Source organism: Lutjanus erythropterus, chromosome 14 (assembly GCF_056507025.1).
Source record: "Lutjanus erythropterus isolate fLutEry1 chromosome 14, fLutEry1.hap2, whole genome shotgun sequence".
Taxonomy (NCBI): Eukaryota; Metazoa; Chordata; class Actinopteri; order Lutjaniformes; family Lutjanidae; genus Lutjanus; species Lutjanus erythropterus.
This window is the reverse complement of record NC_139330.1, coordinates 8532139-8554965: the sequence shown is the minus strand read 5'-3', so window position 1 is coordinate 8554965 and position 22827 is coordinate 8532139. Positions and strand designations below refer to the sequence as shown.

The 22827-nt window shown below is 39.3% G+C and overlaps 2 protein-coding genes and 1 long non-coding RNA gene across 7 annotated transcripts in view; 2 read left to right on the top strand and 1 right to left on the bottom strand.

Moving 5' to 3' along the window:
- The window catches only part of tmem63ba (transmembrane protein 63Ba), a 23967-nt gene extending 12990 nt beyond the window's left edge, over window positions 1–10977 (top strand). For both annotated transcript variants that reach the window (XM_084736478.1, XM_084736477.1), the window contains 17 exons: window positions 615–666; window positions 783–891; window positions 995–1065; window positions 2135–2215; window positions 2347–2470; window positions 4442–4575; window positions 4684–4821; window positions 5130–5283; window positions 6638–6744; window positions 6875–6961; window positions 7080–7145; window positions 7921–8083; window positions 8729–8834; window positions 9000–9167; window positions 9313–9428; window positions 9543–9614; window positions 10770–10977. In XM_084736478.1, coding sequence (XP_084592604.1) covers window positions 615–666; window positions 783–891; window positions 995–1065; window positions 2135–2215; window positions 2347–2470; window positions 4442–4575; window positions 4684–4821; window positions 5130–5283; window positions 6638–6744; window positions 6875–6961; window positions 7080–7145; window positions 7921–8083; window positions 8729–8834; window positions 9000–9167; window positions 9313–9428; window positions 9543–9614; window positions 10770–10949 — 1928 coding nt within the window. In that variant the 3' untranslated portion in view covers window positions 10950–10977. The remainder of the gene's footprint in view (window positions 1–614; window positions 667–782; window positions 892–994; window positions 1066–2134; window positions 2216–2346; window positions 2471–4441; window positions 4576–4683; window positions 4822–5129; window positions 5284–6637; window positions 6745–6874; window positions 6962–7079; window positions 7146–7920; window positions 8084–8728; window positions 8835–8999; window positions 9168–9312; window positions 9429–9542; window positions 9615–10769) is intronic.
- LOC146315163 (uncharacterized) lies at window positions 10818–17993 on the bottom strand. Of its 3 annotated transcripts, none has more exons than XR_014771867.1 (3): window positions 17855–17993; window positions 17032–17242; window positions 10818–10955 (listed from the first exon to the last, which is right to left on the bottom strand). It is a non-coding gene; the product is annotated as an uncharacterized LOC146315163 (long non-coding RNA). The 3 variants fall into 3 exon arrangements; XR_014771868.1 differs by lacking the exon at window positions 10818–10955 and adding an exon at window positions 12736–14047; XR_014771866.1 differs by lacking the exon at window positions 10818–10955 and having other exon boundaries at window positions 16840–17242.
- Window positions 16203–22827, top strand: LOC146315162 (zinc transporter ZIP9). 2 transcript variants are annotated; one of them, XM_084736479.1, is made up of 7 exons: window positions 16203–16830; window positions 17105–17210; window positions 17971–18138; window positions 18218–18274; window positions 21480–21565; window positions 21652–21786; window positions 22319–22827. In XM_084736479.1, exons 1-7 carry the CDS (start codon window positions 16735–16737, stop codon window positions 22598–22600), a joined length of 930 nt encoding a protein of 309 aa, XP_084592605.1. In that variant the 5' UTR covers window positions 16203–16734; the 3' UTR covers window positions 22601–22827. The 2 variants fall into 2 exon arrangements, with proteins under 2 accessions (XP_084592605.1, XP_084592606.1); XM_084736480.1 differs by having other exon boundaries at window positions 17971–18163; window positions 18231–18274.

The window sequence follows — 22827 nt, the reverse complement described above, 5'->3', positions numbered from 1 at the left end:
CTAATGTGCCACAAGAATTATTTAGATAAAACTTAAATTTAGAAAGACATGCATTTTGTATCTTATTAATGATTAATCAGTTATATTGACTATGAACGTGTTCAACTGTCAGTTAAGGCACAAAATTTGCACCCCCAACAGAAGAAGAGAAAAAACTGATCAGTATCATGTTATAACAACAATAATATACTTTTTTATCTTGTTATAATGTTAAGTTTCATTTGATGACTTATTTTGTCATAAGTTTGTGCACTAAAAATTTGTTATCACATTATAACAATATAAATCATCACATTTATAACATGAAATTATTTACGTTACATTTGTGTGTTGTAATAACGTGAAAATGTCTTGTTATAATGTGAAAAACAACTTGTTATAACAAACTTTTGCATTATAATGTGATACTGATCCATTTTTCTTTTGTTGGTGTGGCAGCAATACACTGCTGTAGCACAACCTGCAGTACCATGCTTTTATTTTGTACAAAATATGGACGCACCAAGTAAACATGTTAAATGAATGACAGTGGGTTACTCAAAGCTGAGCTGTAAGTGGGCAGGACTCCTGGTGACTGACAAGTGATCGTCTTGTGTCTTTTATTTTTCCTACAGAAAATAATGCCTATAGTTTTGGGCGAACCACTATAGCCAATTTGGATACAGAGTGAGTAATTCTTATACTGCCACTATATTATATATTATAAATGGAAATGAAGCCTTATGTTGAGTTCTCACTTTCTAATGCTGTTTCTAAATCTTTTTTGCCCCATATTTCCCCAGTAATACACTACTGTGGCTGCACACCACCTTTGCATTTCTCTACCTGTTACTGACGGTGTACAGCATGAGACGGCACACCTCCAAGATGCACTACAAGGAGGATGACCTGGTGGGTGGCATGGTTTCAGAACAAGCCTGTTTTATACACTCCTTGTACACACACAGGTCTGAACTTTGTTGATAATTACTCTCCTGTCCTCATTTCCCTGTAGGTGAAACGCACTTTATTTGTCAATGGAATCTCCAAATACGCAGAGGAGTCTGAGATAAAGCAACACTTTGAGTAAGTGCTCTTCACATTGACTGGCATCCGGGCTTAACAGTTAATATCTCACGATGCTTGAATCAGTCTGCTTATAAAAATGGTCCACTGCTCCATCGTCGTGGCAGTGAACCACGCAGTAACTGTATTAAAGTGTATGAGAGCCATGCCTTTTCCTGTTAAAAGCAGCTGTCTTGTGCTGGCCCATATGGCTGGGATCAGACAATGACAGGCCTATATGTGTAATTGTCCATAATAAGAGCCAGATGAGCAAGATCATGCAAGTCATGTGTCAGACGGTCGGACACTGAGGAGGGGGTGTTTGGCTCAACGCCCTACGTAGCCAAATAGTATTAAACAAAATCTTTTCTTTGTTCATGCACTGCAAAAAGGCCTGCACACTGGAGAACCAAAAAAGAAACCACCAGTAGAAGAAACTGATGAAAGCCTTTTTCTGTTTGTGGTGGTTGAATTCTTATCTTTTTTGTCAGTGCCACAGTAATGTGGTAGAGGTGTAGGTACTCTAGTATGTCAACCCCAATTTCAAAAAAGTTGTGGTGATGAGTAAAACATAAATAAAAACAGAATACAGTGATTTGCAAATATGGTTTGATTTGTATTAAATTGAATACAGTACAAAGACAAGCTATTCAGTGTTAAAGCTGATTAACTTAATTGCTTTTGTAAATATACACTAATTCTGAATTTGATGCCTGCAACATTTTTCAAAAAAGGTTTTAAGAGGGCAAGAAAAAAGCTGTGAAAGTTGTTGAATGCTCAAAACTCACCTGCTAATTCAGTAGGTTTACTGGTAACAGGTGACAGAATCATGATTGGATATTAAAGGGGCATCCTCGAAAGGCTCAGTCGAAAAACTGTGTCAGTGTAACAGTTTAAAGACATTTCTCAACACAAAACTGCAGGAATTTTGGGATTTCACAGCCTATAATCCATTACGTTACAGTGAATGTCTGTGACCTTTGACCCCACAGGATGAGTGTATATTTACAAGAAACAATGAAGTTAATCAGTTAATCAATTGAATGTAGATCGAAAAGTTATTGGAAATCATTGCATTCTTCTTTCACAGGACTGCATATGAAAACTGCACCGTACTGGAAGCTCGGATCTGTTACAATGTGGCCAGGCTGATGTATCTCAACTCTGAGAGGTAACAGTGTTTTAACCACAAGTATTTGAGCGTGTGCTTTCATCCTTTTGAACTTTTTGATTCTCGTGACATGTGTCGTTGGCTCCATGACCTGAGTCTCAGACTGACACAGCTGATGTTTTTTCACGCAGGAAGAAGACGGAGCGCAGCAAGAAATTCTTCGTCGACTTGCAGGCCAAGGAGCACATTACCACTATGATCAATCCGAAACCCTGTGGACACCTCTGCTGTTGTGTCATCAAAGGCTGCGAACAGGTCAGGCCGACATATCTATGCAGGTTTATCTCAAAGCAACACACTCCTGAAACTTGTTTACAAGCTGATACTGACAGCATGTTTGAGCGGAAGATAAAGAAAGCATCTATCTGTTTGTACACTCAACTTATAAATTAATGTGGAGAATCACGGCTAAGCAGGAAAAAGAATCTAAGCAATGTAACCTGTCTGTACCTACTCATAGATTAGTTACCAAACCATGTATTTTCATATCATTAGAAAACCACATCTTAACATAATTTTGTATATGTGAGACTGGTGATGTGTCATCCAGCCCCAGTCACCAAGGCTGTGCTCCCTTCTTGGGGAAAACTCACGGTTTCATATCGTGAGAGGGATAGGAGAATGCCTAAAAGGCATTTTTCAGCGAGTGGATGGTGACCTTCTGTTCTGGAAATTGCTCACAAACCTCTTGCTGTCAATAAACCTATAAAAGCCATCCATCCTCTGAATACTGTAGGTCTCTAGTTTGTGCGTCACAATAGATAATTTAATACAGTGAGGTGAAGAAAATAATCTCACTACAAGTGACTACTATGGGGAGAAACATCATCACACATGAATACAATTCGGCTTATTTAATCCACACCAGTTTCAACTTTCCAGTTGTACCTTCTTTATGGAATTCTAATACAGTTTAGTGGCCCCAGTATACAGAAATATTCAAATAGAATTGGCAAAAACAACACATTTATACTGCATACAAAAAACTGCATGGACTTCGTATAAAATAATCATGTTTAGGGGAAACTCTTGATTACTTATTTTCATTCCATTTTCATTCAGATATCTTTGAGGTCAGAGGTAAAGGGACTCCTTTGAAAGTGGACATGCTAGTTTGTGCCTTGCTAAAATTCATTTAAATTGATTTAGCCCCCTTCCAGACAAATGAGCATGATATGGTTCTTACCAATAAAACTGAGTCAGCTACAGCCTCTGAAAGACGGTAATGTCTGCTGAGGAAATGGGCGTCCTAGTGGAGTTTAAGAGGTTATATTAAGATCATGTGACGCATGCTGAATGGTTGGACGAGGAAAATAGATTAGCATAAATATGATGACTATATAAATGGAAGAATTTTATGATTCCTTTTGATATAAAATCAGATTAGCCATAACCATCTTATTAGTGAACTGAAGCACAATACTAATCTCTTTATAGCAAAAAATATCTGAGGTCATAGTCTTGGGTAGGGCTGAACCAAAGACCTCAATATCAGTATAGCAACAGTATTGTAGTGAAGATTGTTGGTACCTCCACAAAATAATACCACAATCATTTCTGATAAATAATCATCAGTAATGTGGATGTAATGACGAAGTGGGTAAAAGCAAACAATTGAACAGTGTGGTAAGTTCGGAAAATGACATCACTTTACTGTAATGCAGATTTTAAACCAGGAAAAGACAACACTTCTTAGGCCAATGGTATAAAAAAATCTTTTTGATTATATTATTATTTGATGTATTTATCATCTTCAAAGCACATGGAGTGTTACGGTCCCAAGAGCCAAGACAGACAAAGACAAATAATATTTAGAATTACACTTTGTAAATCTTTAGGAGCCCAATAAAGTCAGTATAAACTAACAAAAAATAAACATTAATCTCAAAATGCTAAAATACAACATTTAAAACTTTTCTAGTTCAAAATAATATCATGGTAGGTGTAGCCTCACTGTTTTATTTAAATTATTTGTGCTTCATGAATTATTGTTTCACATAACTGATGTGCTAATATTTCTGTTATTACTCAATTAAATGTACCAGTTTGTGTTCATTCATGCTGTAATTACACGTAAAAAAACAAGCTTTAGTTTGAGTTGATTTTTATATGATTACATTAGGAGATAATCATACCATTAATCTTGTGTACGAAGTGACTTTATGTCTTTCTGTAAATTAAGTTATAAAAAACCATCACAGACTCTGACTTGTCTGTTGTTCACAGGAAGAGGCAGTGAGCTACTACACCAAGCTGGAGGCCCAACTAAAAGATGACTACAGGAAGGAGAGAGAAAAGGTCAACAGGAAGCCTTTGGGAATGGCCTTTGTCACGTTCCAGAACGAGGCCATGACCGCCATGTAAGTGCATGTGGTGAAATCTGTGATATTGGTTTTGAACTGACTGACTATTTGGCTCTAGACCAACTATAAGGTCTGATCTTTATTTTGGTGGATGCTTCTTTTCAGAATCTTGAAAGACTTCAATGCTTGCAAGTGTCAGGGGTGTCACTGCCGCCGGGAGCCCAAGAGCTCTCAATTCAGCGCCAAACTGCACACACACAACTGGACTGTCAGCTACGCCCCTGATCCACAAAACGTCTACTGGTAAGAACACATCCAGGAAACACACTCTGTTCACAAGCTGGGCTGAATATATTTTAATCCTTCCATTATTTATTACATAACTGCATTAAATGAAAAGGGTGGTTACATTTTGGCCGAATAAAAGAACTTAATTACACAAACCCGCACTGCGGAGTAATTAAGTCCATTCCACTGTGAATAGACTTTCTCACTCCAGATGACAAGAAACGGTTTTCTAGCTGCAGTATCAGTTTACGGGCCAGCTGTGTCCATAACGGCGGGTCATCGCCCAGTGTCGGTCTAACCGCTGCATAACCTTTATCCCACAGGGAGCATCTGTCAGTGGGAGGATTCTCCTGGTGGATCCGCTGCTTGATCATCAACATTGTCCTCTTCCTCCTCCTCTTCTTCCTCACCACCCCAGCCATCATCATCTCCACCATGGACAAGTTCAATGTTACCAAACCTGTGGAGTACCTAAATGTGAGCTGATTTTATTTCTGATTTTTGTTGTTGTTGAAGGAGTTCAGTTCAGACGTCTTTATCATTGCAACATTGATTTGGGGTTGTATGGTGTACTCAGTAGTCAGGGTATTACCTTCATTAGATGGCGGTCAGCACGCCTCCAGTTTGGAGAAGAAGAGAGGAGCACCAGCACAGAAGCTAAGCAGTGACCTGCTATGGAGAGGGTCAGCAACAAAATGTATTTTAGCCACTTAACAAACGCAAGCCAGCAAACAAAACTTAATTTATGTAGCACATTGCATTCCAGGTCGAAACACAATAAATAAGATGAGCATTACAAACCACAAGCAGGAATAAAACGGTAAAATAATTAAGACCAACAACAGAGCAGTAAAAGTTAATAAAACCAGTAATAGGTAAGAATGAAATAAGATAATAATTAAGACCAACAGCTGACCAATAAAAAGCACAGACCATGCTTTCAGTTTAGATATAAAAGATTCGTTAGTGTTGTAACGAATCTAAGTTAATTAACAGATTTTGTGGAGACCTGAGCCAGTTCATAGCTCACAAGTATTTCAGAGAGAGATTGGGATACAAGACCATGTAGAGCCTTAAAACAAGCAATAAGATTTTAAAATCAATTCTAAAATGTACTGGAAGCCAGTGTAATGACCTCAGCACAAATCTTATATTGTCGTATTTCCTTTTTCTAGTTCGAACTCAAGCATCTGCCTTCAGGATTAGCTGCAGTCGACCGAGGTGCTTTTTGGGTTACAGAATTCTAGCCTAGCCTCCTCACCTTTGCAATATTTCTTAAATGTTAAAATCTGGTTTTAACTCCGTTGTTTGTGTGGCTTTGGAAAGTGATATTAACATCCAGGATGATGCCAAGGTTTTCGACCTGTGCGAGGCAGTTGTGATAATGCAAAAGAGATTTCCTGTCTGTTTGACTTAATAAAAGGTCCATATCAGTGTAAGTGTATGCTATATTTAGAATATTTCCTTCACCGTATCTTTCCATCAGTATCTTTCCAGATAAGAAACCGCAGCTCTATAAGCCAGATATTGCTCTCTCCAAACCAACGAAACTCCATGGGTGAAATGCAATCAGTAATTTAATCTCGCAGGACACGGGACTTGCTGAACCCTGTCCACCACAGTTCATTGCTTTCCCAAACCTGGGGCGTGCCAACTAGCATCTGATGTAGGAGACACAGTCGGTATTCATAAGTACCTCATACAACTCCACATTAAATAATCCGAACTATCCCTTTAAGTCCAAGCCATCCCAAGTCTGCATGCTGCCGCTTAAGCACAAGAATTCACATCTAAAAGTTCTTGACACGTGTCTCTCTGATCTGTTTTCCAGAATCCAATCATCACCCAGTTCTTCCCCACCCTCCTCCTGTGGTCCTTCTCCGCCTTACTTCCTACCATTGTTTACTACTCTGCCTTCTTCGAAGCCCACTGGACCCGGTACGGTTTCCACTCTCTGTGGTCAAGAGTTCAGCTATTCAGAGTCATGTTGTCTTTATTCCCATTTGAGGATGTTCGTGTGTGTTCTGTCTGTTTTTTTAACGTGTTAAAACTTCCTTTGGCCTTACAGGTCAGGAGAGAACAGGACCACGATGCATAAATGCTACACTTTCTTGATCTTTATGGTCCTGCTGCTGCCCTCTTTAGGACTCAGCAGGTATTGAATGTTTTTTATTTCTGCCCCGCAACACAGTGACATGAGAAGCTTGGCATCGAGTCATTTTTGCCATCCTAAATATATTATCTGATTCCTTTCTTTCTTTTATCTTTTGCAGTTTGGATGTTTTCTTCCGCTGGCTTTTTGACAGAAGATTCTTGGCAGATGCAAAAGTCAGATTTGAGTAAGTGGACATTTCCGTATGACTCTGTAGCACTGAAATGTTTATGCTGTCTTTAGTGCCAAAAAATTATTATATAAAACTTAATTTATCATTTAGTTTTTACCCAACTATGTCTCATATATCTAAGCAGCGATGCAATTATATGATGTATAAATGAAAGAATTTTGTTTTTGTCCTTTTGAGAAAACCAAATTGGCCCTGACCATCTTAATTAATGTATCTTAGTATGAAGTATTTTTTGAGGCCATAGTCTTGTGTGTGTTGTTAATTTCTTGATTATAAGATTATTAGGGATGTAACAATTCCAAAAACTCATAGTAATACATGATAAAAAATCCACAAAATTATATTTACCACAATATTTAAAAAAATAAGGAAAAAAAAGATGTGTACAGCGTTTGTATAAAATATTTTTTTCTGCTGAAATTCCCTTATTTCCTTCTTTAATGAAAGTAGCCAGCCATGACCTAAGCATGTGCAAAAATTTTTTAGAAAGTAAAGTAATTAACCTTGTACTATCACAGTAGACCATACTTTTTATTGCAGTATTTATTATATTGTTGCATCCTTAATTATTATTATTTGATTCATTATGGATCTGCTAAGTACATTGAGTAAAACTAAGAGGTTAAAGACCAATACAGAGAAAAACAAATTTTGTTTAGTTTAATGTAGTGCAAAAATTTTTTTTTTCATTATTTAACATTTAATTAAATCATTTAGTTTTCAAACTTCTGTGTCTTTAGTGATACTGACTTTCTTCTTTGCTCTTCAGGTGTGTGTTTCTTCCTGACAACGGAGCCTTCTTCGTGAACTACGTCATTGCGTCTGCGTTCATCGGTAACGCCATGGACCTGCTGAGGATCCCCGGTCTACTCATGTATATGATCCGCCTCTGCCTGGCTCGCTCTGCAGCGGAGAGGAGGAACGTCAAAAGGGTTAGTGTTGTGTCCCGTTTACCATGTTGAAATAATTTATGGAATGCAGGTAAACCCGCTAAAAACAGGCGATTGATTCTTTTCTTATTGCCAGTAGACAAGTTTGCCATTCTGTTTTTATGACTCAACTCATGCCTGTGCAGGAGACCAGAGAGTTATTTTTAAAAGTCTGTGTGTTCAGCTCTCAGTACTCTTGTAGCTTCTAACTGAATCTCGGTGGTCTGAAGTTTAGTTTCTGTCCTGCATCACTGTTTATATTTTCAGGTATCTGCTTTAATAACAAAATATCAGAGGACTTCTGCTGTGAAGAATTTATAGAAAATTAAATTTATCCAGGGTTTTATAGCTGCTTGACTAGAGACAAGTACATCGTAAGTCAAATACACACCTTCCTGTATTGTTGTGTCTGTATTTCTGTGTTTTTATTAGATCGTCGCTTAGTTTCTCTGCTCATAGTGTGTGTTGAAATTAGTTTTTATTAGCATTAGTATTATGGTCTGTTGTTTTTTTTCTTCTTTTTCTTTAAAGGATAGGAACTCCATTGTATATAAGCCTGTGGCTTCAAGACCTCTCCTGACATTTGTTTTCATTTTTTGTGTTAGGTTTTATGTGTATGCAAATAAAAATGTCTTTTTGTCTCTATAGCACCAAGCCTACGAGTTCCAGTTCGGGGCAGCTTATGCCTGGATGATGTGTGTCTTCACTGTGGTCATGACCTACAGCATCACCTGCCCGATCATCGTCCCCTTTGGTGAGTTCTGCCAGCTGCTGCTTTACATCAAGATAGCGTGCTGAATAAAAACCCCTGCAGGATGAACACACAGAGCAATCAGTGGTTCTGTTCTCCACATAGAAGCTTATCGGCAGACCTAATTGGATTATTTCCTCTAACTGTTTGTCTTCCTCCTCTGTGCAGGGCTGATGTACATGCTGCTGAAACACCTTGCGGACAGATACAACATGTACTACGCCTACCTGCCATCCAAACTGGACAAAAAGATCCATTCTGGAGCCGTTAACCAAGTGGTGGCCGCTCCTATTCTCTGTCTGTTCTGGCTCCTGTTCTTCTCCACTGTTCGCTCGGGTGAGATGAGGACTCCATCTGCTGGGCGCCAATGTCCCAACACATGTCCAAATTTAATTACAGTACATCTGCCACTCTGGTCTGGAGCTTTATTAATTACAAAAGCCTGTTACACGAGTGTCCCTCTGCTTTTATCCCCCCGCAGGGTTTTCAGCTGCAACGTCCATGTTCACATTCATAGTTCTGATCATCACAATCATCATCTGCCTCTCTCACGTCTGCTTCGGACATTTTAAATATCTCAGTGCTCACAACTACAAGGTAACAAGACAGTCAGCCTTTCAATGCACATTATTCATGTTTTAAAAACTCACCAGTGTTTCAGAGCAGAGTTTTATTCAACTGCTTATGTTTTATGAATGTTTTCTGTCTCAGATTGACACCCAGGAGGTGGACGGGATGGAGAACGGGCGTCCAGTATGCGCCTCTGCCGCCAACAAGGCAGCAGTATGTATTAATGTTTATTTTATAACAATATGAGCCTCATGATTAAACAGTGGAAAGAGAGTGGAGATACTACCAAAGCCTGTAGGTGCTGACCATCAGACGAACATCAAAATAGCTTTCTTAAATCTTTATTGAACACTGAATCACTTACAACACAACACACTTACATAAAGTGAATGTGATATTAAAAAATGAGAATTAATAATAAGAAATAAATTATAAATAACTTAACAGAAGAACTAGGCATTAAAATTTGTTTTCTGTCTGTACATCCTCTACTTCCAGCTTAATTTGATGATTGGTTTGTTTAATAAAATACTCTTCATGTCCCCCTGTTGTGTACTGACAGATGGGGCAGTAAGGTCTGGGCTTAGTGCCACGACACCTTATCAATCTTATTAAAGAACCACAGTTATCACTCTTATTTTAAAAGTTCAGACCATCATTAAAGGAAGAATCAGGAAGGGTCTGGAAAAATCACCGGAGGAGCAACAAGTTCTGCCATGCAAAGTTTATTGATCTCTCTGGTGTAGAAAAATCAACAAGCATGAGTCAAACACGGGGTTAGACTGAAGAAAGGGGCTCAAAATACTCTATTATATACCATTTTGGAGGCTTCTAAGAGCCTCCTCCCTCTTTGATCATTTCAACTCATATCCAAACATACCCGTGTAGCAGGTGTTCTTGTTTTTTGGCTTTGCCCTAATTCATATCATAGCAAGATGCTACTTCCCTTAAGTTCGTGTGGTTTAGTCTCATGCTTTTTCAGAAAAGAGAAGGACAGCTGGCCTGTGGTGTAAATAGGTCTAACTAAAAATCCCGTGGGAAAGTACCAAAAGTACCAAGATAAGAAGGATCCCAAGTACAGGACTACAAATCTAGCAGTACAGTGTAGCAATACTGGATGATCATGATGAGAAAATATGCCACTACATCTCCACTAACTATTTAAAGTTAAAAGTTGCAAAATTGGCTGTAAGGTGAACTGTACTTTACTGTTTTGAATTTCAAATATTCAGATTTCAATACTCACTCATCAAAAAACAAACTAGCAGGACTTGTTGGGATCCATAGAAACAACATGCTGTTGTCACTTGTTCCGAAACATAAAACTGGTATCAGAATTTAACATTTTATTTCATTTCCCCCCCACAGCAAATGTACATTGCTCAGGTACTTCAAGACCCAAATTCAGAGGAGGCCGGCTCAGGCAGCGGCGAGGACGACGGCCAGGGATCCTCGCAGGACGAGGAAATAATCAATGTGGAAAACGGCCTGAATGAGGACTTCCAGTCCGGTGAGGACAGCCTCATCGATAATGAAGTGCGGCACTGACACTGCCTGGAACAGAACAAAAAAGAAAGATTAACCTGAGGAGTGCACTGAATATGTGAATTAAAGCAGGAACTGAAGCATCAGTTCTCCAAAGCATCTCATCCTCCGTGGAGGGACTTTACACTAACATAAGCACACTGTCTACTAAGGATTTAACAGATAGTCGCTCCGGGACTCTTCACCGAGTCTCACCAAGCAACATCTTCTGTCTGTGTACCTGCAGAGGGAATCTACTCGGACAATGCAAGGGCAGCAACACCCTTCTGCCCCACGCCCCAAAATACTGCACATGGACCCATTAAAGAAAGACACTAATGCACAAATGAAGAATTGTTTGCCTTGTCTTGTTAGGGGGAGTGATGTTCTGTCTGTATTTCCTTAACATTATTGCACTTGAAAGAGAGGACCTGTCCTATAAGCTCGAGTTTCACTGAGGTACTGTAGTACAGCATGCCTTCAGAGTTCAAAGGGTGGAGGGATCTTCCTGTAGCCCTTTGCCAGTCTCTCTAACTGCCTGCACTACTGTAGATGCTTCCCATGAATAAGCAGCTGGTGCAAGAGGAGGAGCTCGGTCTCTGCAGATGGGATGTTCTCCAAATGGTTCTTCCAATTCCATAGAAGCCTTTAAAAAAAAAAAAAAAGAAAGAAAAAAGCTACTAACACTCCTGGACGCTTCGACTACAGCTACAAAACTGGATTTGTAAAAAAAGAAAAGAAAAAAAAAAGCCTTTTTTTGATGGTATTTATTTGTAGGCATTAAATTTAAATGCAACCAAGCTTGGTACACCCCTAAACTGTGGAAGAAGATACTTCACAACTTGGCACACTACGTTGACGGTGATCTCTTTTGGCGTTCGGTCTCTGAGCCGTTTGTTGGGACTTGCTGCTACTGATGCTGCCCCCCCCCCCCCTCCAACATGCAGGAGGACTGGAGGCCCGGAGCCTGCTGGTCCTTTTGCGTCGCTCAGAGGACGGACAGGAAGGCCTTTCTGGGTCAGTTTCAGATGATACTCATTGTGACTGGTTCTCTTTATCTGTCGTGTTCATTTGTATCTTTTTGTGTTTACATCTTTATTTAGAGATGTTGAAATTAGCATTCATTTTAGTTGGCTACTGATAGTTTTACAAATGAGTCAATCTGTATCTTCTGTCAACTCCTTTTCACTGTTGACTAATATGTAGACACTTCATCATGAAGGTAGCATATTGTAAGTTCCTGTGGTCACTGAGCATTGTTACAGCTCCCCATTTAACCAGGACTCGATGCTGAATGTAGATTTTTAAAGGGACAGCTCATGCCAAAGTCAAACATTTTTCCTCTTACCTGCAGTGCTGTTTATCCATCTGGATCGTTTTGGTGCGAGTTACAGTGTTTATATTTCAGTCATAGCAATGTCTGCCTTCTCTCAGATACAGTGGAACTACATGGAACTCAAAATTCAGCAGCAGTGTCTCTTTCCAGAATGACCATGACCTGGTTACTCAAGATATTAGATTAGTCTGAGTCACTGGATGTGCTCTGGGTATAAGCCTGCCAGTGGATGATTTATTTATTATTTTTTTTCAGGCGACATCTGCGTTCTGTGTTTTAAAGTCCCCTGGAAACAAGAATAACCTCAAAGATAGCAACCCAGACGCTGAAAATGGCAAATTAGCACCTGGGTCACTATTGGTACAAATTTAGACAAGCTAACAGCTGTTACCTTTTCTTTTGTGCCAGACCTGTCTCCAGTGCTGAGCGCTGAGGAGAGAAGTCCGGCTACGCGAGAATATGAGTAGCTATATGCTTCCTTCTGCACTGTGATGTGGTTGACGTCTGTTGTTTGGTAGAAAAAAAGTAGTTCCAACATGTAACTGCTGACAACAAGGTCTGTGGATTATCAGGAGTAACTGGGTCATGATTTCTGAAAAGAGACATCGCTGTTGAGCATTTCAGTTTTTATTTTTGTGGCACCACAGGCAGAGTGACATCTCTACAGCCGATATCTAAACAAAACTCTGCAACTCACTCCAGAACAAACTAGATGGATAAACATCACTACTGGTAATAGGATAACTAATGTGTTTTTGATTTTGGGTTGAACTGTCCCTTTACACTCAATTTGTGCAATTTTGGTGACAACATGTCAAATTTTAGGCGAGTCGAGAGTCACACCAGCGACTGAGGTTGAGGCCCAAATCATACTTGTTTTCCAGTCTTAATTTTATGCGTTAAATACGACTGTGCCCCCTCCATTGAAAACAAAATGGAAGATATATTTAGAGCTGCGATGATTAGTCGACTAATACTCAACTATTTAATTAATCCCCAAATATTTTTATAATCGATTGATCAATTTGAAAAAAGTCCAGATTCTCTGATTTCACTCCTCTATGACAGTAAACTGTCTCTGGGTTGTGGGCAAAACAAGACATTTGAGGACATCACTTTAGGCTTTGGGAAACAGTGATAAACATTTTTCACCATTTTTGGTATTTTATGGACCTAATAACTAATCACTGAATGGAGAAAATGATTGACAGATTTATTGATGATGAAAATAATCATTAGTTCAGGATTCACCATTAATGTTTTGGATCAGATTCAGTCCCTTCCTGAAGCCATGTCATGTTTAATCTAGAGCTGCAGTGTCAATAAAATGCCAGAAAATAGTGAAAAATGTCCATCCCAGTCTTTCAGACCAAGGTGATGTCTTTAAATGACGTGTTTTGTTAGTCCAAAATCCAAAGATATTGAGTTTAATATGATAATAAAGGGTCACAAACAGAAATCACCATATTTGAGAGGCTGAAACCAGCATTTTCTGACATTTTTTCTCAATTTTGCATGAAAAATTACCATTAATCGATTATCAAAATAATTTAATTCCGTGTTGAGTTGCTAGATTTATAGCCTGACATGGCATTTCACTTGCTCTTGGTTAGCTGCAGCCCTAGATGTATACATTATTTGGCTTGTTGAGTTGTTATGAGTATGGCCCTACAATTATACTTTTCATTTGCAGACCCAGATCCAGCTTTGTAAAGCCTCTGCTGCAGCAAACTCCATGCAGATTAAATGTTAAACATATTCCTGGTCTGCCTCAGCTTCGTTTCATCTGTCAGGAAGACAAAAATAAAACTTTTAACAACACAAGTAACAAATGATAATGTGAAACGGTGCCCGCGCAGTTACAACCTTACTCAGGATCCATCAAGCTTCTTGTTTCTGTCAGTTTTTTTTCTTCCAACACTATGAGCTGCCCCATTAAACCTGAAGGAGATTGTTGGTAAAGCAAGGCAAAGTGCTGCAGACACAGCACCACTGCAGTCTGTCACTGTGGACCAGTTACTATCATCGGACCATAACACGAAACCTGTATTATCCAGCTGCTCAGAGAACCATTGTGGGAAATGTGCACTAATCCTACTCTCACTTATATGATTGACAGAGAAGGGTACGCCCCCCTGTCTGTGGGTATATCAGCACCACATCATGGTACACCATAGAGTTTGTCTGGTGCTCTTCTAGTCATGATAAGGTGATTTTATATTTTATACCTCTTCATTTTTATACCTCTGAGATGTCTTGAAATCTCTGAATGTGTCCTGTCAAAAATAACAAAAACTGTCCAGCTCTGCGGGAGATCCTCTCATCTTAATGGCGCCTGTGCTTAAAACGCTGAATGTAGGTTAATAACAACTTTGGGTGAGATAAAAGTGGCTTAAGAAATAGAGATCGCTGTATTTAAACAGCTTCAAAAGAGACGGTTCACTCGCTAACCAGAAATTGTATGTTTTATACTGTAACAAAACTTCCTGGTGTCCTGTCCCACGTTGTGGCTTTTCATTTGACCTACATTTGTCAGTCTGACGGTTGCGATGATTTCCTCTAGTCTTTTGCTAATTCCAAGTCTAGGATCCTTTTTATTTTCTTCATAAGGTCTGTGTGGACAGGGGGGACCCACTGGAAAATTATGGATTGTTTTTTTTTTGTAAACAAGCAAGCACCCTCTGATAGAAGTTCTCAGCTTGTTTCTACAATGTATTAAGAATGGATAGTAAAAATGTGTCTGCGTCTCAAAACTGTGCACAATTAGAATGTGTTTTTTTTTTGTGTTTGTGTGTGTGTGTGTGTGCTTTGCCCTTAATTTTAGTTTTACATTTTTCTAGATAGGAAGAATAACAATAGCAGTTCTCAGCATTTGACCGTCTCATTTTATTTTACTTTCCAAAGGGCCGTCTGTACAACAGTACGACAGATATATACTGTATATATCTGTACTCCCCCCCTCCCCCCAGCTCTTTGAACAATAAATCTGTATTTAATCAAGTGTCTCGACAATAAGAATTTATTTTCATTTATCCTAGTATATTGACTCGAAGTTACTGTAAACAAAGATGAAATACAATTTTCTCTCACAAAAAGTTCAATGAAGTAACAGTAGAATGCTACAGCCTCATTAGGTCTAGTATAGTCAGTAGCTTTTGGTGATTAATATTAGCAATTAGCAATATTAGTAGAGTCAGTTTGACTCACTTTTGGTTTTGACTTCTTCAAGAGGTAGTTAACAATCCAATCCAATCCAGCTTATTTTTGTAAAGCACTTTAAAACAACCACAGTGGACCAAAGTGCTGTACATAAATAAAATACAAGAACAGATTAAAAGACATAAAACAGCTATACAGTTTAAAGCAATTAAAAAAAAAAGAAGATAACAAATAGAGGCAGTGATGAACCGTCAACCGAGTGCTTTTTTCCGACTTGAATGGGAGCTAATTTTTCTGATTATTCTGACACCACATGTATACAGGAGAACTGTGTCTAGAGTAGGGCTGAACAATTAATCAAAATTTTATGACAATCGCAGTATGGCGTACGGCAATTTTCAAATCACAGGAGGGGCAATATGATATAAATTAAATATTGCTGTGCTACAGAAATGTTCAGGCCTACACATCATATTTTTACAGGCTTCAGAAAACATCGTTTGGTACAAATCCTTGCAAAAATCGCACCATAATGATGTGTTTTAAATGAAAATGAGAATAATTTTAAAAATTAGCATTCCTTTTAATATCACAAATCATATACAGCCAATAATAAATGATAAACGTGAAATAAAAAATAAAAGAATAATAAGGAACAATATCTTACTTCATACGTTGGTAATGAAAATGGATGATACGTCTATTGGTTGTGAACAATTTTACCATTGACATGCTTTTTCTATTTTATTTTTAGAGGCCTGAAGAAGTAAAATTATCCAAATTTATCAGAAAGAAAGTTTCAAAGAGTGGAGCAGAAATGTTTTGTTTTTTTTCTTACTTCCTGTCTTGTGACCCCTCAGATTAATCTTGTGACCTCTTTTTAGGTCCCTGGCCCTGAGGTTGGGAGCCACTGACTTATTGCGGGTCGGATCCCACTAGAGAAAACATCTCTGTGGTTAAACTGATGTAGTCTATATTTATTTTGGAGGATGATTGGAGCAGCAGGGTCGGTTTGCTGGACGGGGACGGGTGGGAGGGGGGGGTGCAGTTCTCAGTGTCCGACACTGGGTGCTGCTGCTCGGTAGGGAGGGAAGTCTTCCTCCTCGTCCTCCTCCTCCTCCTCCTCCTCCTCCTGCTCCTGCTGCTCCTGCTGCGGTGCGGAGAGACGCGACGTGGAAAGAAAGACAGAATGAACCTTCAGTCTCGCACGAGCCAACAAATGAAATCCAGCGTGAGAAAAGAAGATCAAACGTCAAAATGTCAAAACGCGTCTGCAAACTGAGACAGCGCTCCTGTTGAAGACAAGTCGTCATCATGGACGGCGGGTTGACTATCACTTTTATATCTGTTGCGATGTTTGTAGGCTGTTTTTTACTTGGATTCATCCCGCTGTTGTTCAGACTGTCTGAGGTGAGTGTTTCTTTTATTATTTACAAGTTTTCCCACACAATTCTCACATTATTCAGTCATGAGGCAGCAATAACTGAATAATGGCATCAAAACTTCCTTTTAATCTGCAGAGTTTCTCTTTATTCGAATGCATTGTACTGATTTGCACCCGTAGATAATGTTGTTTTGTGCATTTTTTTCTTATTGCCAAAGAAAACAAACCTCTCCAGCTGTTTTGTCTGTTATATGAGTCACTGTTGGATGAAATCAACTGAAATCATGAGTCTGTCTCCAGAGAAGCCTGCAGTTCGTCTCCATCCTGGGAGCTGGACTCCTGTGTGGGACAGCCCTGGCCATAGTCATCCCCGAGGGAGTGGGCTTACTGGAGGAGTCGTGGAGAGGTGAGCAGTGTATACAAACTGAGGAAAATGACCTGAAAACACAACAGTTTACAGTTCAGCCCATTTCTGTTTTTTTTACCTGCAGGGTTCTGAATTTTAGGACTTAAAGTGACTTAAATTGTCTTATATGATTCTGATAAGTCTTAAAAATTGATCTGATTGTGAAGCAGGACTGAGAAATAGATCGATATTACGTGAATATTGTGATATGAGACTAGATATCGTTATGCAAGCGATAATGTACAGTGAGCAGTCCGTTATTGTGAAATAAACCCTGACTGGCTGATGCAGGACTGAGGCGGATTATTTCCGAATAATGACCCGCTCACCGTACATTTTCCCGCTTATCACATGGTTACTTAGCAAATAAAATCAAACTGTGAATCACTTTCCATTGTTTTCTCACAAAATGCATTCAGGGAACACATTTTCTGAATAACAGGCAGGGTCAGCAACGAAATGTATTTTCACCTCATATTTAGGCCAACCTTAAATAACTCCATTAGTTTAAGTGTACACTAAATTTGTAATATTTTGGGCACTTTATCTTGCTGCAGACAGCCTTTTCTGATGTGAATCAGCCGTATCACACATAATCCACTCCATCCTCCAGCTACCAGACCGACACCTGCGTTGATTGTTACCTCTTGAGATGAAGCGCGTTGGGATTAAAGCGGTCTGAATGTGCGCCGCTCTGCCTTGTTGTCTTTTATGTGGATTTGATCAAAAGCTCTTCCCGTCCTTCATCCTCTCTCCGCAGCGTCCTCCTCCTCCTCTGATGTGTCACCCAGCCTGAATGCCAGTGTGAAAAATGCAACCTCCACTGAGGGAGGCCCTCCGCCTCGGTTCTTCATCGGGGTGGCTTTAACCTTCGGATTCACCCTCATGTTCGTGGTAGATCAGATCGGGAGTTACTTCTCCACACGTGGCAAGTCGGCAGAACTCTCACACCAGCTTTACTTTGCGGAATGTCTTTTTATTTCTCACCACAATGCGTCTCATTTCAGACCAGACGAGCAGTGTGGGCATCACGGCCACGCTGGGGCTGGTTATTCACGCTGCAGGTACGGATTGTTTATTGTCAAGGGCACACAAGATGTTTTAAGAAATTCTGGGCCAAAGGCGTGGAAAATTCCCAACAAAGCAGTGGAGCTGTTCATATCCTCATGTGACTCAGCATGTGATCCCCTCACTGTTTGAGTCTTTCATGTTTTAAATGGCTTCATTCTGAGTCTATAGACACAGTCTGCAGGCTTCAGCTCAGTTCAAACTGAAACTTGGCTAAATTTGGCATACAGCATGACAAAACCACCAAACCAGACTCATGCACCAGTTTGAGGTAGTGTAGGACTGGGTGACATGGCTTATTGTGCATTCAGTGATATACAATATTTATTTACTGTATATACACATTATATATACGTGCACATTTTCTATAAAATAACATAATCAACAGTATGGTAGTGACGGCTTTTGGTGCTTTCGCAAATATTAACACAGTGAGATCACCAGTGTGATGTGGATATAATGACTAAGTGGGCAAAGACAAATAATTGAACAACTAGAACAGTCTGCTACATTCAGAAAATTACATCATTTTACTGTAACGCAGCCTTTAAAACCGGGAAATGACAACACAGATGTCAGGATATAACAAAATACAAAATTTAAGTCAATATGAAGACTCATATCACAACATTCATATAGTATAAATATATTGCCCAGGCCTTTTTCAATAAATCAATCAATAAAACTTAACTTGTATAGCACCCTTCAGAACAAGTGAAGACCTTAATAAAGTGAAATAAAATAAAATAGAGTGTAAAAACACATAAAACTGTTTACAATGACATGCAGTATGAATAAAACACAGTTAAGTTAAACCTGGACTTAGAACTAGATTAAGTAGATTAAAAAGGTAAAAACAAATAAAACTGATAAAAGGGATAAAAACAAAGCAATATTGATAATAATAAAATAATAGTGTCAAATACAATAAAATAAAAGTAAATAAAGTTAATGTCGATAAACCATTCTTAATTAAAAGTCAGGATGAAGAGGCAGGTTGTAAGTTTCCTGGTTGTCCTGGTTGAGCTGTGTCACCTCCTGTGTCATGAAACACAGCTACATAGACAGTTGTGTGTCATCAACATAACGCCGCTAAAGTCGCCGCTAATGATCACAGAGTAGCGAGTCAGCGGGAGATTGTTAAAGTGTGATCGTAGCAATGTGCGATGCGAGGCAGCAGCCACAGTGACGTGAGCATTCACATGAACGCACATCGCTAAGACTGGTCTTAGCTAAGACCGACTTAGCAGTTAGTAGCAGGTGTAAAGACCAGTTGGTGCAACCCACCCCTGATGACATCACAGAGGGGTAACATATGCAGATTAAGGCCTAGTCCACATGTACGCTGGTATTATTAACAACCAAAATGATCTCTGTCCGGACGAGCGTCTTGGCACTGTTTCAGAAAAAATGTCCATCAATATGGACACGCCTGAAAACAAATATGACATGAAAATTTACTAACATGTGCATCTCGTCGTGAACAAGAGGCATAAGACTGTAATGATGAGGCAGAGGAGTGTGACCACTGTCACAGTATCCTCCTGGATAATCCTACTTTTATTAAGACATTTCCAGCAGCGTTTATCTCTCTTTTCCATTGTCCTTTTAATGTATGTTTGTGTCTTTCTAAATACACGTTTCATAGCAGTGTACACACTCAAATACACCACAACATCAAAACACATACGTCGAGTTCATGCTGAAAGCCGCATACTCATGTACTGTGTTAGCTGGGCTATTATTTAAACTGCACTTAAATTGTGTTTGCTTTACTGAAGAATCACCTGTTCTCTTTATTGTAGGCCTGTTGTGTTATTACGTAACCAGTTTACAACACGCTTGTATTTAACTGCAGCCCTAAACACTGAGAGAAGGACAGTAATTTAGCAGGTGAGCTTTATGCTAAATAACAGGTGCTGCACGGGGCGCGCTGTCATGCATCAAAACAAATCCATTATATCCATGTTGTCAGGTGAAAGTTGAAGAGGCTTCATTTCGGGGCTTTGTATTCTGTGTTTTGATGTCGTCCCACAGGCCTCATTTTTGTTGTTGCTCCCTCCACATGCAGACGTAATCTTTCCCTGAGGTTAATCCTGCTGATCATTCAGTTCAAGTTTTCTTCATTCATCGTCTTCTGAAAGCGGCCCCTCGTGTAAACAAACAGGGTAACCGTGGAGATAAAACGCACACTGACGTTACTACCCCAAAACACAGGTTTCCTTGTCTACATGACAACACTAGGGATGGTTTCATACCACTTTTTCATGTCGTATATTAATATCGGTGCTGTAATGGTGAGTATCTGCTGTATCTACTGATCTGATACAGTTAATAGTACCTTTAATATATTAATTATTGTTAATTGATACACTTTACTCAACCTAGTCATTTAAAAAACCATCATGCTCAAAAAGTGAAACAAATACACATCCTGCAACATGACTCAGTTGCACTGCTGCTTCATTTTATTTTCATTTTTAGCAGCATTTTTAATTTGTCAGCACCAGTGAAACATTTAAAATAAGTTTTATCTGTGTTACTGTGGCACTTCTCTCTAGCTAATCGATTTATGTTGCAGTTCAGGGTAATGGATTATGTCGGATTATACTTTATTTTTCCCATCCAGTTATTTTGACCAGTATCTGAGCGATATCAGATACCCTGCATCGGATTAGCTCATCCCTAGACGACACTGAAAACAAGGTTTTAAATATCTTCACCTTGGCAGGAGCTTAAAAAAAGCTCTTTTTTCAGTGACCTAAAATGCTGTTTGCGTGTGGATGAAAGGCCCAAACGCAGAGAAAGAGCTTCATTTTTAAAAAAATACACGTGCAGGTACGGACAGGGCCTTAAAAGAAGACACCCTGAAATCGATCCTCGGGGAAGCCCACAGGATGTTTTGTGACTTTGGAGAGGTTTTCATCAACTGCTATAAAGAACTCTTATGAGAAAGATCAGAGGAGAATCAATTCAAAACTGTTTGTGAGAGCTCAGTGTGTTCCCTCAGTCTGAGTGTACAAAAGTTTTACTGAAGTTTTAATTAAAAAAGGAGGACTGGAGGTCATTTTTGATTTAATGTTGTAGAAAAAAGGGCATGAATTTAAGCACAAATGCACCTTGAAGAAGTAGACTGTTGTGAAATATCTTTATTTAAAGTCAGAGGTTGTGATCATTAATCTGCCGTTTGTTTGCATACAGCTGATGGATTTGCTCTGGGTGCAGCTGTGGCCACGGGGCAGGTGACGGTGCAGGTGATCGTGTTTTTTGCAGTGATTCTGCACAAGGTGAGTTTCCCTGACAGAGAAATATGCAGTAATACTGATCGCTAACATGATGTAATACGACCTGATCTGTGTTTCTTATCTTTTAGGCGCCTGCAGCATTTGGTTTGGTCTCCTTTCTGATGCACGCGGGCCTCGAAAAGAAGTACATTCAGGGACATTTACTGGCCTTTTCTGCTGCAGCGCCTATAGTCGCCATCACCACTTACTTCATATTACACGCAGTAAGACTCACGCTTCAGCCATCTTGTTTCTGCCTAAATTATAGCCCAGTGTTTATGCACTTTAGCTGGTGGTTCAGTATTATTTATGAGAGCTCATTTCCACCAGTGAAAGAAAAATAAATATTCCTGTGGTAATTCATAATTATGGGATAAAAAAATTATACAATATGATAAAAAATTATGACTTTGTCATAATTAGAACTTTTTATCACATAAGTTTGACCTTTTATCTCATAATTGACTTTTTGTCTCATAATTATAACTTTTTATGTCATAATTGCAACTTTTTATCCCATAATTATGACTTTTTATCTCATTATTTTGACTTTTTATTTCATTTCATCTTTATTTAAATGTCATAATTATGTTTGTTCAGCATTATTTTGATTTTTTTTATCTTGCAATTATGACTTTTTATCCATATTTTCATCTTTTTATCTCATAATTATGGCTTACCATGGGGATATTTCTTTCTTTCACTGGTTGAAATGGCCTCTATAATTATTAGATTTGATGTGTTTGTGTTCTTCAGTCTGGCAGTTCATCTCAGAGCCAGCTCAGTGCGACAGGTGTGGGGATGCTCTTCTCGGCCGGGACTTTCCTCTACGTGGCCACGGTGCACGTTCTCCCTGAGATCAGCGGCGGCAGGACGGGCCAGCCTCCCTCTGAGCTGCAGCAGCACGCCGGCGCCGAGTCCCACCACCACAACCACCAGCAGCAGCATCAGAGACACCTGGGGCTCCTGGAGAGCCTCACTCTCATCCTTGGGGTCGGGCTCCCGATGGTGCTGGCTCTCGGGCTGCATGACGACTGAGAAGGAAACGTCACGTTGTGCCTGAGAGTAAAACTGTGAGCACTAAACAACTATACAGTAATGGAGTGGTAAAATGTGCCTTGAGGAGAGTTTCCTTTTGTCCAGCTGTTGTTAGTGTATCAAAGAGCTCTCCAGTGTGTATAAAGAATCTGATAGCTAATATATTGTCCTCGGTGGCCTTTTTCCATTGCAAGACTGACAAAAAAGGCCATCATTTGTTGCCAGGT